Below are 16,554 nucleotides of genomic sequence, written 5' to 3'. Positions count from 1 at the left end.
GCCTGAATGAAGCATATTTGTATAACTAACCCTTAACTGTACCCCACAATATCATAATAAAAAATACTGATTAAAAAAAAATTCAATTGGTGCAAAGTGCAGTAGAGTCACAGTGCAATAAAATGAAATATACCTGTATATCCACATGATAGAATATTATCAGGCAATATAAAGGAATGAAGTACTGACACAGGCTACAATATGAATGGACCTTGAGGACATTATGCCAAGTGAAAGAAGCCTGGTCATAGAAAAACCACACAGTGCATGATTCTATTTATATTAAATGTTCAGAACTGGGAAATCTGTAGAGACATAGAGTAGATCAGTGGCTGCCTAGGGTTGGGGGAATGAGGCTTGGGAAGAAATAGGGAGTGACTGCTCATGTGTACAGGTTCCTTTTTGGAGTGATAAAAATGTCCTAGAATTGACTGTGATGATGGCTGCATAACTCTGTGAATATACTAGAAATCACTGAATTGTAAACTTGAAATGGGTGGACTGTAGCATATGTGAATAATATCTCAGTAAAGCTGTTATTTATATGTATAAAATCAGAGAGCCATTATATATATTTCCAATGAAGATGATACCAGATTGAAAACAAGTAATTTTCTATTTAGAAAATGTAGAAATAATAAAATGTTTAATACCTTAGGTTAATGTATTAATAATTAACAGGGGATGAATGCTTTTATAGTATTCACTTTTTCCAGAAACTATAAATCCTGATGGAAAAATTCCTGCTAAAATATATAGTATACACAAATAGCGACATACCCTAACACCGTTCTGTCACTGAACACAAAGTAAGCTTTCAAAAAGATGAAGTGAATATCCCTCTCTTCCTCCTCCTGAGGTGCTTACAGGCTGCTCAGTTAAGATTGGGCTCTTGCAAACCACATGACCTTATGAATGCTATCTTATCATATCACAGGTTCCTCAGACTGACCACAATAACTTAAATCAGACAGGCAGCAAAGTAGCACTCAGACTTTGACACGTACTATTGGTGTGACATTTTCAGCTATCCAGTTTGTGGGGAGTGAAAATCTGACTATCTCATGTTCAACTGCATCTGTGAGATAGGGTTCATGAAAAGCACATTATTTACTGCATGAAAGACTTTCAACCACAAGTCCACATTTAAGTTTCTGTAAATCTGAGAGAGCTAATCATCCTTTGTCAATTCCCCTGTAATTGACACTTAGTAAATTAGTGGAGCCCATTTTCAATTGTTTCTATTTGAAAAATTGTCAATAGCATGCTATTGTGTCTTTTAAAAACTAGCATTTAAAAACGGAATGACTTGTTCTAAAAGAAAATAAGGTTTTAAAAATGAATGATTATATTTCAAAAACATGGCACAGCTGAAGAAATAGGATTTTTATATTTAAAAACATAGAGTATTAAATAACAAGTGTGTCCTATTGGGTAGCTTAGTGGATAATAGTGAAAGCATAAGTAAATAAGACTAGAACAATTCAAATAGACCAGACCAAGATGTGTGGACCAAGACCTCGAAGGAAACCTACTTTAGAACATAATCAAGTAAACAGGCTGCATTTTACAGATTTCCTCTTATCTGATTAAGAGAGCTTTACCCTCAGCCATCAGATCAACTTCTATGAATGCTGTTTTTGGCATCACACACTAAAAACACTCTGAGCAGGGGAAGTCTCTCTGTCTTTGGTCTCAGAGACCCGTCTCTCTACTTATTTCCCTGCTGCTTTTTAACCTGGCTCCTTCTCGGTCTCCTTTGTGAGATCCTCATTTGCTCAAGTATCTTATTCTCCTTTTCCTGGTTGTCTTCTACTTCTCTTTTAATACAAAGTTTAGCTGCCCATGACCATAGACATTTTGACACGATTCTAGGCCAAGGTGCCCAGTGGCTCCTCCACAGCACTGCTCATACCAACTGCCTTTCCTCACCAGTCTGAGTTCCTTAACAACTGGGATTTTGCCCGGTGCGGTGGCTCACGCAGGTAATCCCAGCACTTTGGGAGACAGAGGTGAGAGGACTGCCTGAGCCCAGGGGTTCGGGACTAACCTAGGCAACTTGGCAAAACCTTGACTCTACAATAAAAATTTGGAAATTAGCTGGGTGTGGTGGTCTGCACCTATAGTCCCAGCTACTTGGAAGGTTGAGGTGGAAGAAATGCCTGAGCCTAGCAGGTTGAGGCTATGGAGAGCCATGATTGTGCCACTGCACTCTAGCCTGAGCAACAGAATGAAACTCTAACTCAAAACAAAACAAACCAAAAAAACCCCAAACAGCCACAACTTTTATAAACCCAGCACTGCACTGGGATGGAAGGGACTTTAAGGATCATTGAGTAGAACTGCTTTGGGTTGAAGAAACTGAGGCAAAGCATAAGGCATAGCTGGGAACTAAATAACGTTCAGATATTCACTGATTGAATATATGAAGTGAACTGGCAGCCTAAGCTCACTTAGTCAGTGGCAAACACAGGACAATAATCCAGGTCTCCTGACTCTAAGTCCACTGCTCGAAAGACGATAGCTTCTCAACTATGTATAATAGTTGAATGAAACGTTCAAGCATTTCCTATACCTATCACTCTAAATGTTGACAAATATATATTAGACTGTAGTCATGCTAAAAGTATACATATAATTGAAATGGTTTGAGGCATTTCTTTTTCATTTTCTTCATATGTAAGATCTAAGAATACAGTTACTGGGATGGTCTCTCTGTGGGAAAGAGAAGTCTCTTCTATTCTTTTTGAATTAAATCTGCTTAAGAACTGCTACAAAAAACTATAAAACCTGCCACTACAGGCATCAGAATTAGCTCCATTTCCTTCAAAAAATGCTTACTACCATCTACCTTTATTTCTCATAACCCAAGTGGGTACTTGACTTCCAGTTTCCCTTGAAGTTGTTTTTTTATGACTTAATAGAGAAATTGTTGGGACCATCACTTAAGAAATGTATTGATTAGTATTAATAAACACTGTTTCAGTACTGTACATTTGAAATCTAGCTCTACTCACGCAAAGTGTTATTTAAAAACTTGCCACCTAGCACCCAAAGACTAACGGGGTCGTAGGGGGAAAAAAAGATACTGGAGCCAGCTTGAAAGAGTTCCCATTTGTCACGCCTGGGACAATTTGAACACCAAGAAAACTGATGGGATCCATGAATTCAGAGTACTGCCAGGACTCTCAAAGGACCCTGAAATAAAAGACTGAATAAGACACAATCTTTGCCCTCAAGGAATTCACAATTTAGCTTGCCGCTGAGCATCAGGAAGAGAATAACAACCAATAATTAGAATAAATGAAATTAAGTGCTGTAAACTCCCATATCTGAACTATAAAGTACTCACTATCAGTGCCACTCATATAGTCTTTTTTTTTTTTTTTTTTAATTGACTCCCACTCTGTTGCCTAGGCTGAAGTACAGTAGCATGATCACTGCTCACCACAGCCTTGACCTCCTGGGCTCAGGCGATCCTTCTGCTTCAGCCTCCCAAGTAGCTGGGACTACAAGTGCATACCACCACACCCAGCTAATTTTTTTATTTTTTGTAGAGATGGGGTCTCACTATGTTGTCTAGGCTGGTCTCGATCTCCTGGGATCCAGCAATCCTCCCGCCTCAGCCTCCCAAAGTGCAGGGATTACAGGTGTGAGCCTATTCTATGTATTTTTACAGTAGCAAGTGCCTAGTTTTCCCAGTGTGGCAGTTTCTTAAAAAAAAGAAGTTATTTACTTGGGAGATTGAGATGGAAGGACGGCCTGAGGCTAGGAAGCCAAAGCTTTGGTGAGCTGTGATCGTGCCACTGTACTCCATCCTGGGCAACAGAGTGAGACCCTAATTTTTTTTTTTTTTTTTTTTAGTGAATCATTTCCTAAAATTTGTTCTTTCTCTACTTAGAGCCACGGCAAGTACCATGTAGGAGTACCATGCACCTGTAGTCTCAGCTGCTTGGGAGGCTGAGGCGGAAGGACTGCCTAAGTCCAGGAGGTCAAGATTGTGGTGAGCTGTGATCATGCCACTATACTCCAGCCTTGGTGACAGAGAGAGACCCCCAATTCAAAAAATAATACACCCACACACACGCATACACAATAGTTTATAACTTCACACATTGAAGTTTACCTTAATCCTTAACATTTTCTTAAAAATTAAAATTTAATCATCAGCAGGTATCAGTACAGACAGAAAATGCTATTTTTAATTCTTATTTCTGTCTTTAGAAGAAGACTATTGCTATCAATGTAGTTCTGGGGTTAGAATGTCAATTCTACTCTTGAGTACCACCCTGTTTTCGAGGTAACATACTTGGAGTTTTACAATACCTAGAAAGGAATAAGAATCAGGAGAAAAAGACAGTATATAATAAGCATGCAATTAAACAGAAACCAAGATATCACTTGGTATGAAATAAAGATAAATTATATGCCAGTAGCTTCAGAACCAAATGACAAAGCTCTTTTATACCTTTAATATTCTGGTTTTAATTCCTAGATGAAGGTCAAAGCTGAATGAGTCTTTAACAAGCTTCTTATCAAAAACATTAGAGTTCAAACGATTTTATTAACTACTTTTAAATAGAAAAATACAAGGGCAAGGAAGAGAAGATTCAAAGAAGCATAAAAGGGTATGTGGTAAGTTCTCACTTAACGTTGCCTGTAGCTTCTTGGAAACTGAGACTTTAAGTGAAACAACATATAAATAAATCAATTTTTTATTGTTATAAACTAAACGACATCATTCAAGCTCCTGTTATATGTCATTTTGCTTTAAGTTGCAGTTTCAAGGAACTACGGACAACATTAAGGACTTACTATGCCGTCATTTGATTGTTAAAGTTCTTTATGTAAAAAATTCCAGTTTCATAACAAAGTGAGTATACATATTAAAAACCATATTAATATATACCAAGGAATACTATTCAGCCATAAAAAAGAACAAAATAATGTCTTTTGCAGCAATGTGAATGAAATTGCAGACCATTCATATCCTCAGTGAAGTAACACAGGATTAGAAAACCAAATACTCATGTTCTCACTTATAAGTGGAGTTAAGCTATGGGCCTGCAAAGACATATAGAATGGTATTAATATACTGGACACTGGAGACCCAGGAGGAGGATGGTGGAAAAAGGAGGAGGGATGAAAAATCACGTATCAGCGGAGTGTGGTGGCTTACACCTGTAATCTCAGCATTTTGGGAGGGGGAGGTAAGAGGACTGCCTGAGCCCATGGGTTCAAGAAAAGCCTGGGCAACATGGCGAGACCTCGTCTCTACAATAAATCAAAAAGCTGGCCATGGTGGCGCATGCCTATAGTTTCAGCTACTTGGAAGACTGAGGCGGAAGGATTGCCTGAGCCCAGCAGGTTGAGGCTGTGGTGGCCATTGAGTGTGCCACTGCAATCCAGTCAGGGCGACAGAGCGAGACTCTGACTCTGCTCTGAGTCTAAAAATATTTTTTGTTACTTAATTAAATCCAGGCTTGGTTGAGTGTAGTGACTCACACCTGAAATCCCAGCACTTTGGTAGGCAGAGGTGGGAGGAATGTCTGAACCCAGAGGTTGGAGACCAGCCTGGGCAATTTGGTGAGACCTCATCTCTACAATTAAAAAAAAAAAAAAAAACCAACAACAACAAAAAACCACAGCCAGTCATGGTGGCACACACCTGTATTTCCAGCTATTCGGAAGGATTGCTTGAATTCAGCAAGTTGAGGCTGCAATAGCCATAATTGTGCCACTGCTCTCAGCCTATGTGACCCAGTGAGACTTCAACTTAAAAAAATGACATAAAAATAAAATAAATAAATTTATAGCTCAGGATTACATGAACAGAGCTATTAGAATTTTAAAATGTAAGGAGTACTCGATATAAACATTTTCTAATCCAAACTTAATATGCACATTGTGTAGATTTCCTTTTATTTAGTCAAATTCCTAATCACCTACTGAGCTGATAGAGATAATAAAAGAAGGCTCTGTGATATACATTGACTTAACTTGAAAAAATTACCTCCCAACAAAGGAGACAGGATGACAGAAGAACTTCTGGGCACTAGAAACAAATATAATGATTCTATCCCTAGAAAGAAAGTTGGTTTTATCTACCTGTGTTATATATACATACTGTTTTTCGCACATTAAAATAGTTCTAAAAAGTTTGTTTTTTTTTTTTTTTTGGCCAGCCTTGTCCTGAAATGGCTCACATTTCTCTAACTTCTTCAGAAAGAGTGTTTCAGTAATATTTAGTATCAGAACATTCCTCCTCTCAAGTTCTTTCTTAAATCATCCCTAATTCTCTGATAAATGGTGAAAAATTCTGAAGTCTTTCTTAATAAGTTCATTCTTCAGAAGAATCGAGGAAATTGAAAATTTAATTAAAACTGTGCCAAGATGCTCCCATCTTCCTTTGGAGATGCCTGTGTCTCCACACTCTCCAGCTTCCCTCCTGTTCCACAGGTGGTTGTAGTTCTCTGCAGGTTTTCTTGGTCTTAGAGGCTGGGACAACCTCAGAACTTGCTCCTGGACCTCCTTTCTCTTTATATACAAACGCCATTTGCATGCCAAAGCCTACTATTCCTATTTTTAACCCTGACCTCTCTTTAGAATTTCAGACTCATATATTCACTGCCTTCCTGATATCTTCATGTGAATGTTTAATGGGGATCTCAACGTCAACGTAAACAAAACAGAGCTCTTGATCTTTCTACCTTTCCCTAACCTTGGTTAATAGCACCAAGCAACCATTTGCCAAAGTGCTCAAGCCAAAACTCTCTGGAGCAATTGATTATTTTCTCTAGGAGAAAATATTAGAAGTATTAGAATACTTAGTATTAAAATATTAGAAGTATGTTCTAATACACCCACATTACAACATTTCTACTTCTTCCATCCTTTTAAGCCACCTCTGATCTTATCTGGACTATTTTAACAGACGCCTAACGAATTTCCCTGTTCCTATTCTTTCTCCTTATAGCAAGCAGAGCAAATGAGATAACACTTCCTGCTTAAAACCATCCAAAGAAGCCAGGCATGGTGGTTCCATGCCTGCAGTCCCATGACTTGGGAAGTTGAGGTGGGGGGATTGCTAGAGCCCAGGAGTTTCAGGCCAGCCTGGGCAACACAGTGAAACCTGGTCCCTAAGAAAAAACAAACAAAAAACAAACAAACAAACAAAAAGCTCACAAAAGCTTTCTGCTACACTAGCAATAAAACCCAAACTGTATATTCTGGCTTACAAAGTGCTATAAGAATTACCTTCAATATCTTTGGGAGATTGGTTCCAGGACCTTTCAAGGACACCAAAAGCAGAGGATGCTCAAGTTCCTGATATAAAATGGTGTCGGATTTGCAGATAACCTATGCATGACCTCCAGCAAGCTTTAAGTCATCCCTAGGTTACTTATATTACCTAATATAATGTTAATGCTATAGAAGCTGTTATACTGTATTATCTAGGAAATAATAAGGAAAAAGTCTGTACATGTTCAGCACTGATGCAATATTTAAAAAAAAGTACTTTTGGTCCATGGTTGGCTGAATCCACTGATGTGAAACCCAAGGATGTGGAGGGCCAACCGCACAGAATCTGCCCCCACCTGTCTCTCCAGTTTTATCTCCTGCTATTTTCCCCAGCCTCCACTACACCCCACCCACATTAGTACGGTTTCTCAAAAAGGGCCCTTCATTTTCTTCTAGGATCTTTGTACTAGCTGTTTCTTTTATCTGGAATGTTATTTCCACTGATTTTTAACACATCAGCTTCTTAGTATTCCTATTGCAATGTATATGTTACATTATCTGCAAAGCCTTTCACAAACATTTTTTTCATTAGAAAACATTTTCACAAAGTACCCATTACATTCCAACATTGTTCCAGATGCTGGGGGAAAGGTACTCAATCTCATTAGTAATCAGGGAAATGCACATTAAAACCATAATGAGAAATCTCTTCATAGTCACAGAATGTCTAAAATAGAAGCACTGACAATCCCACATGTTTATGAGGATGTAGAACAAGAACCTTCTTCACTGCTTATGAGAGTGTAAATGGCATAATCACAGCAATGTTCTTAGCTGGAAATAATCCAAACGTACATCAACAAAATAGATGAATAAATCATGGTATAGTTACACAAAGGAAAATGACACAGCAATGGAATGCACAACCTACAGTTACATTTTTAAATGACACAGTAAAATCTTACAACGTTGAGCAAAAGTAAGACATGAAAGGATATATACTGCAAAAAGTCATTTATATAAAGTTCAAAAACTTAAACTACTGCATTAGAAGTTAGAGAATAATGACAAGAGATCCTTGAAAGGGGAGGGGTAGTGAGTAGTGACTGAGAGAGAGTATTAAAGGGGCCTGGGTAAGGTCTATTTGTTGGACCTGGGAGGTAGCTACATGAGTGTGATCATTTTGTAATAATTTAGTGAGCTGTGAACTTGTGACTTGGATACTTTTCTGTATATTATGACTCTATTCAAAAGTTTTTTTGAAAAAAAAAACTTGTTTTCTAAATTGTTCAATTTTTATGATTATGAAGCCATTCTATCACAGACTGTTAGGGATAAAAACCCTAGGAAACTCATACTAGGTCTCCCTAGTGAGAAAGCGATAGAGAAAGTGTTATTTAGTCTTAGAATCAGTAGTAGCTGTGGCTCTTCTAACTAACTGGTCTGTTTTCATCATATGGACACTGAAATGTTTAAGTGACCAGTTTTCTTTTGTGTTGACTGCTGAAAATCTTAGAGCCAAGTCTGAGGCACATTTATAGGAAATATATATTTTTGTGGTATCATTTTAATAATGATCTTATTCGTAATTGCATATTATATTCCTATAGTTATTTTTCTCCCAAAATTGTAGTTTGCTATTCTGTAGTTTTGCAAATTTCCTTAATCCTATCAGGAACAAGGAAGGGCATTAATGAATAAAAATGCTTTAAAGGTTTTTTTCCTCTCTTTCTTTTAAAAAAGATAGTTTGTTTGGTTTCTAGTCTTTTTTTTTTTTTTTTTAGATTGCTCTCATGCTGTCGCTCAGGCTAGAGTTCGGTGACATGACCATGGCTCACTGTGGTCTTGAATTCCTGGACTCAAGTGATCCTCTCACCTCAGCCTCCCAAGTAGCTGGGACTACAGATACACACCACTGCACTCAGCTAATTTTTTGGATTTTTTGTAAAGAAAAAGTCATGCTTCAATGCCTAGGTTGGTCTTGAACTCCTGGACTCAGGCAGTCCTCTCACCTTGGCCTCCTAAAGTGGTTGATTACAAGCATAAGCCGCTGCGCCCAGCTGGTTTCTAGTCTTTATTTGCACAGTCTAGTTCTTTATTTTAACAGTAGAAAATTCTGCCCTGTTGATTAATTTTCTTTTTATATTTGTTTAAAACAGCTTTCATAAACCACATGTAAAAAATTTTATTTTCTGATGAGGAAAATAATATTACTGTTAGTCAAGGCATACAACAGGCAAAATTAATGTTTGCTGACTGATTTTTAGACTAGTTTTAGAAATAAAGCCAATCTATATATAATTTGCCCAATTCAGCAATGTCAAAGCTCCCAAAGTGATATCAAAATTTTACATGGGAGATATTTTAGTCACAATTTCCTTTGAGAACATCTTTTGAACAGAATAAATAAATCCTAGGGGGTCTCAAAGGAGTAAGACTCTCTAACGCATGCTTATTCGTAATTTGTTCTTTCAAACATGGCTATAGGTAGAAAGAGATTATAAAAAAATATATACAAATAAGTAAAAATTATACGTAAGATCTTGAATCCTTCAAATGCCATCATGGCTGAAAATTAATATTTACAGAAATAGTCCCTCAACTTTCTAAACAAATTAAAATGAACCACATCTAAGATTTATCATTTTTGGTTATGTTTTGCAGCTGCTTTAGTTATAATTTACTCTCAGATTGACTCCCTCCAGGAGGCAAACATTCAGACTTTAACTGAAAGGTGTAATACAGGAAAGGGTAACGTCTAAACTTTTTCCTTTGAGGTTTAAACTCATTTAGTGACCAAAATGAGTTTTCTTTCTTTTTCTTCTTTTTTTTTTTAAACAAATGGGGTTTATGTTACCCTTTCAATCCCATCACTGTGAAGAAACACTATTTTACAAATAATTCAAAACAAGAAAACATGACTTTCCATTTATGTTTAGTCAAACATTTATCATTAGGAAACAATAAAGGACAAGAAACATGACCTACAGCCACCTTGACACAAAGTACCTCGCTAATCAAAACATACTTTTAAATAATTTAAATTACTCAGTGTAATAACTAGTAAAACTGAAAACTTGGGGAGTTGAAACTCACAGATTCAAGGTAGTGCCAGTTTGGAAAGCATTCAAGTACTAAGAAATCTGTTAACTGATATTAGGCAAGTATCCTTTTTTGCAATCTCAGTAACACTACCATAAAGGACAAAAGAAGACAAGAGGAAAAAGACTTCCCTCTACCCACAACGGTAAACACTACAAATCTATTCTACAGGCATAAGGAAAAGGTCAGTTTAATTTAAATAACTTCGACATCTAGGCAAACTATCAAGAGTTTTTATGCCACAAAAAATAGATATTTGCCATGAAAATATTAACTGATCATCTTAGATCATGATTAAGAAGAAGTTTAAGGGAAATAATTCCTCAATATTAGAACAGAAAATCTTGTTAAAAAGAAAATAATCTTCAAAATATGATTAATTATAATCAAGAATTCATAGAAAATATTTAATATGAACCAATCAGTCTTACAACCAGTAATTATAAAGTGTTGTTACAATACAGAGGAAGGAAGAAAGAAATATGTGAAGATCAAAATTTATCACTTACCTCATGATTCAGCTCTGCTATCTGATCTTTCAGTTCCCTAATATACTGGTTAGAATCAGACTTGTTAAGCTGTCCTTGAAGCTTTCCTTCTTCTTTCTGTTTTAAGGCAAAACAATAAAGCAAATGAAAGAGGCAATGATTCACAGAATGTACTCACATTTTTCAAGCTATAGAACAGTATAAGCACCATCCCCTTTAACTAGCTGAAGTCTAAACAGATCCATTCTCAAACTACCTCTGTTGGGTGTGGTGGCTCACGCCTATAATCCTATCACTGTGGGAGACTGAGGTGAGGACTGCCTGAGCCCAGGGGATCCAGACCAGCCTGGGCAATTTGGTGAGACCTCATCTCTACAATGAACCAAAAAAATTAGACGGGTGTGCTGGCACATGCCTGTAGTTCCAGCTACTTGGAAGGCTGAGGCGAAAAGATTGCCTGAGCCCAACAGATCAAGGCTGTGCCACTGCATTCCAGCCTGGGCGACAGAGTGAGACCTGCCTGGGCAACAGAGTGAGACTCTGACTCAAAAAAAAGAACTACTTCTGAAAAATAATTCATAGTGAACTATACTGAATATTGCTAAATAATGCTTAGTAAAAGTTGTTTACAGCAAATACAATTTATAAAATGTATCTTTCAAAAGAGTCTTAGAAATAAAAAATTAGGTCTCCTGATGAAAAAATAAGCCTAAAATTTCAAAGCCATGTATCTAATTATTCTGAGGGCAGGGGGGGATTCTCTATCCATACGTAAGAGAGTCAATGTTTAGTCAACGAGATGGCAAGCGTCCCACAGCTACACTGGGAATCTGCTTTTGCTTGGGGAATGAGAAGGGGAAAAAAGAAAAAACTTCTCCAAATCGCTCTAAAAAGGGGAAGACAGCTCTGAGACCCCTCTGATTAAAAGCTCAGGAATGTGTTTTGGGAGGCCTAGATATAGTTGATCAGAAGGTGCTACTAGTCTAAAGGTTTGTTTCAGAAGAGTGTTGGGACTATTTTCCAGGGAGATGGATTGGGAAGGTGAGGAGCTGCCTTTTTTGTATACTACCTGAAAACAATGCATATTTTTTACATATAGAGTTTATTAAAGAGTAAAACGAATTGTTTTTGATGTCTCCAGACAATTTATAATTAGGAAGCCATGTGTTGATGTTTAAAATGTTAAGAAGCTCTGATCCAGAGACATCTATTGAAACTACTGAATAACTCCTGACACCAGAAGAGTACAGATGTCCTTTTAACGGTTGGCAACCACCCAGTTTCCTTTCATGGAGACAATTATTGTTAACAGGTTTTTGGTGTAGTTTACCCATGATATTTTACACATATGTAATCTAACACATGGATACATGTACACTTTTTTTTCTGTTGCCCTGGCTGGAGTACAGTTGGCATGTTCATGGTTACTGCAGCCTTGACCTGCTGGGCTCATGCGATGCTTCCTTCTGCCTCAGCCTTCTAAGTAGCTGGTTTGGTCCAGCTAATTTTTTGATTTATCGTAGAGTTGAGGTCTTGCCAAGTTGCCCAGGCTGGTCTCGAGTCCCTGGGATCCAGCAATACTCTCATCTCGGCCTCCCAAAGTGCTGGGATTACAGGCTTGAGCCATTGTGCCAAGCTATGCACACATATTTTTACCCATACTACAGACACTATACAGGCTAGTCTGTACTTTGCTATTATCTCTCAACAATACAACCTGAAGATCATTCAATATCGGTACATATAACAGAGACAGATATACATTCCGATTTTAGAGAGCTATGAAGTCCATGTAAATTACCTTAGTGCTATCTAAATATGTTGTTGATTTATTTGAGTTGGAGTCTCACTCTGTTACCCAGGCTGGAGTGCAGTGGTGCAATCACGGCTACCATAGCCTCTAGTATTTAAAGTTTTTTTAGAAGTAGTTTTTAAAATGTGTCTTAGGTATGGACTGCAGGGAAGAATGTTTTCCAAAGTGGAGATCCCTACAGCTAGCTTTCAAATCACAGTACAAAGGGACCTTGACCCTGGTTTGAAATTATTGATTTCTAACCATCCTGGTTTGATCCTCTGACTGAAGCCAAGTCCACTCTCTACACACCATACTGTTCACTAACATCCTTGGCAGGAAGAAGAAATTACTAGAACTACTCTAGCAAAAGGATGGGCAGCTCCCCACAGAGTCAGGGCACACTTCCAGCAGGACAACTTTTCTGCATTAACTGTCTTTCCTACCTAAACGGCATTCCTAATTGCTCCTACTTTGTTCTTAAAATTCTTTCATCAAGTTATTCTTACGAGCCCCTCCTTTTTTGTTTGTTTTGTTCTTTATCTTTTGGTAACTTGTCATAAAAACCTTTGATTGCAATATCGTCTACTAAGGTGGTAACGAACATCTGTGTAAGTGTAAACATACAACTATAGCTTCTATAGGCTTAAAACTTTTTTTTATACGGTCATGCACTGCACAACAATATTTTGGTCAACGATGGACTACATACACAACAGTGGTCCATAAGATTGTAATGAAAAATTCCTACTGCCTAGTGGCATCATAGTCATCGTACTGTTGTAGCAAAATGCATTTCTCATGTATGTGGTGATGCCAGCCATACAAAAGTCTAGCACATGCAATTATGTAAAGCCATAACACCTGATAGTAAACGACTGTTCCAGATTTATGTATTTACTATACTATACTTTTAATCATTTAGAGCGTATTCCTTCTACTCATACAAAAAAAATTATAATAATGAACTGTAAGATAGTCTCAGGCAGGCCCTTCAAGAAGTATTCCAGAAGAAAGTACTGTTGTCACAGGAGACGACATCCCCATGAGTGTAACTGTCTCTTCAGACCTTCTAGTACAGCAAGATATGGAGGTAGAAGACAGTGATACTGATGATCCTGTGTATCATCTGTGATGATCCTAGACTAATGTGTGTGTGCCTTAGCTTTTTTAAAAAAAGTTTAAAAAGTAAAACAAACCAAAAACTTAGAAACAGAAAAAAGCTTATAAAATAAAGATACAAAGAAAAAAATATTTTTGTGCCACTGTACAATGTATTTAAGTGTTATGGACAAAAGAGTCAAAACATTAAAAATAAAAGTTTATCAAGTTAAAAAGTTACAGTAAGCTAAGGTGAACTATTGAAGAAAAAATTTTTAAATAAATTTAATGTAGTCTAAGTGTACAGTGTGTAGAAAGTCTACACTAGTGGATGGTGATGCCCTGGGCCTTCACATTCATTCACTGTCTCACCCAGAGAAACTTCCAGCCCTGCAAGCGCCATTCATGGTAAGTACTCTACACAGGTGTACCATTTTCTCTCTCTTATAAAGTATTTTTACTGTACCTTTTCTGTGGTTAGATATGTGTTACAGTTGCCTATAGTAACAGCTGTACAGGTTTCTAGCCTAGGAGTAATAGGCTATATATACCATGTAGGTTTGTGTAAGTTCACTCTAAGATGTTCCCACAACAAAAAAATTGCCTAATATTGACTTTCTCAGAATATATTCTCACTGCTAAGCAATGTAGGACTGTATATTTATTTATTTACTTCTAAAATTTTTTACTTTAAAGATGTGGAGTACAATGCAGGGTTTGGTATACAAATAAATGTTCATTATGCAAGTACCCTTGTTGAGGAGGTGTCCCCGCAGCAGTTTCCCACTACTGCTAATCCCTTTCTTATAGTATTACGATAATTGTTCAAGAAGACTGTATTTTTAAACACGTGACTATCACGTACAACTGCCTAAGCAAAAAACTGTCTTATTGAACAATATTATTATATTCTAAATATACCACTACTAAAATATATACAAAAGACACCTTATGATTTTTAGCTATAAGCCCATAAGAAGGGAAAAGTTGCATTATTCTTCAGAAAATTTAGTCAGAAATATTAGTTTGACCCAAAAACCTGAGGAAAGGCTGAACCAACAGGGCAGCAGAGATACTAAGTCAGAGACCAAATCAAATCATCTGAGGCCTTCTCTGTTTTGTTACTTACATGAAACAAAGTCCCTTTATTACTTAAACCAGTTTGAATACAGATTTCTGTCACCTGCGGTCAAAATAATAACAGTATATGTTGACCACTTATAAGTCCTTCTCATTTAAGGTTCCCAAGGGTTAAGCCTTGACGCCTAAAGCATCATGATATATAAATGATTTAACTTAACTCCTAGGTGTCTAGAGTGGCACCAACTTGGAAGAACTGAGAAAATACTGTTGACCCTTGAACAACATAGGTTTGAAACGCGCAGATTCACAAATACTTGGATTTTCTTCTGCCTTGGCCACCTGAGAGTGCAAGACCAACCCCTCTTCTTCCTCCTCCTCCTCTCCTCAGCCTAATCAATGCAAAGAGGATAAAGACCTTTAAGATGATGCACCTTCACTTAATGAACAGAAAATATGTTTTCTTCCTTTTGACTTTCTCAGTAACATTTTCTTTACTTACTTTTCTGTAAGCATACAGTATATACTGCACATAACACACAAAATGCTTAATCAACTGTTGATGTTATCGGTAAGGCTTCTCTAATCAGCAGTAGACTATTAGGAGTTAAATTTTGGGGGAGCCAAAAGTTATTGCAGGTTTTCAACTGTGCAGAGATCAGCACCTTAACACTGGTGTTGTACAAGGGTCAACTGTAGTTATTCAAATCATTTTCCGTAGGGTTTAATTCTCTTGTGGAGGAAGACTGGCACTTATGATATGCCAGAAATTGTTCTAAGTTCTTAATGTGTAATCATCGCAACTCTGTGTGATAGATAACTGTTATTACTCCTAGTTCACAGATGAGGAAAGTTATATGAGAGAATGAGTGAACTGAATGCCTAAGAGTTGCAGAGATGGTTGATCAATTTTTCACCCTAATTTATAGCATTCTGAACACAGAAACAATGAAGCAGACAAAAGCATATGAAGAAATATGCAAAAGTTCAAGTAAATTAGCTTTCTTGGATTTGTTACAAATGTCTAAAACTTTATTTGAATATTTATTTTAGGCTCTGCTGATTTAAATGGGAATTGCAACATGTAAAAAATTAAAGATGAAATGCTACAGCCACTTGTATTTATGGTTCTAAGTTAACTACCTGTATTATCAACTTACCGTGTTCAATACCATTTACATGTACTTATGTCTGTATCTTATTTTTAACCACCCCACCTTTAAAATATAATATTTCAAAGGCACAGAATAAGAGTCCTCTGTAAGAAAGACTAATGCAGTCACCATTCAAATTCAGTCTGTTTCCTGACTGTCTCATCCTAAGATGCTTCCTGGCTCTAGACCGACTCATCCCATTTTAGTCCTGTATATCCTCAAAGTGGAAAAGGATGGTGTCAAGTAGAGTGGAATCAGAGTGAGTGACATAGGAAGGAAAAATGTAGGAAAGAGAAAAACAAAAACAAAAAAACAAGAGGGAGAATGCTCACTGACCCAAAATAAAGCCATTATTCTCAGAAAAGGTGTTCTCCAAATATCATGTACAACGCAAGAAATGGCAGCAGTATCTAAGTAAGTAGACATACATTTAAAGCTAACTAATTTGAGAAAAATCACTCAGATATATATGTTCAATCTGTTCTTATTGGTGATTTTGTTTAATTTAGGTATCATGCTATCCCTTGGTTAATTAAATGGAAAGTGAAATCCACTATGAGTTAGAAACCCTCTGGATAAGACAGAAAGATTAGAT

General features: G+C 37.0%; 1 protein-coding gene across 1 annotated transcript in view; it reads right to left on the bottom strand.

Annotated features, from left to right (window-relative positions):
* Nucleotides 1–16,554, bottom strand: part of EVI5 (ecotropic viral integration site 5) — a gene marked incomplete at its 5' end in the record, with an annotated part of 141,020 nt that overhangs the window by 22,699 nt on the left and 101,767 nt on the right. The window contains one exon of the mRNA XM_021711472.1: nt 10,854–10,949. Coding sequence (XP_021567147.1) covers nt 10,854–10,949 — 96 coding nt within the window. The remainder of the gene's footprint in view (nt 1–10,853; nt 10,950–16,554) is intronic.

This window comes from Carlito syrichta, unplaced genomic scaffold (genome assembly GCF_000164805.1).
Source record: "Carlito syrichta isolate Samal-C Ts95f unplaced genomic scaffold, Tarsius_syrichta-2.0.1 Scaffold302314, whole genome shotgun sequence".
NCBI lineage: Eukaryota > Metazoa > Chordata > Mammalia > Primates > Tarsiidae > Carlito > Carlito syrichta.
The sequence above is the reverse complement of the archived record's forward strand: the minus strand, read 5'-3'. Positions and strand labels throughout refer to the sequence as shown.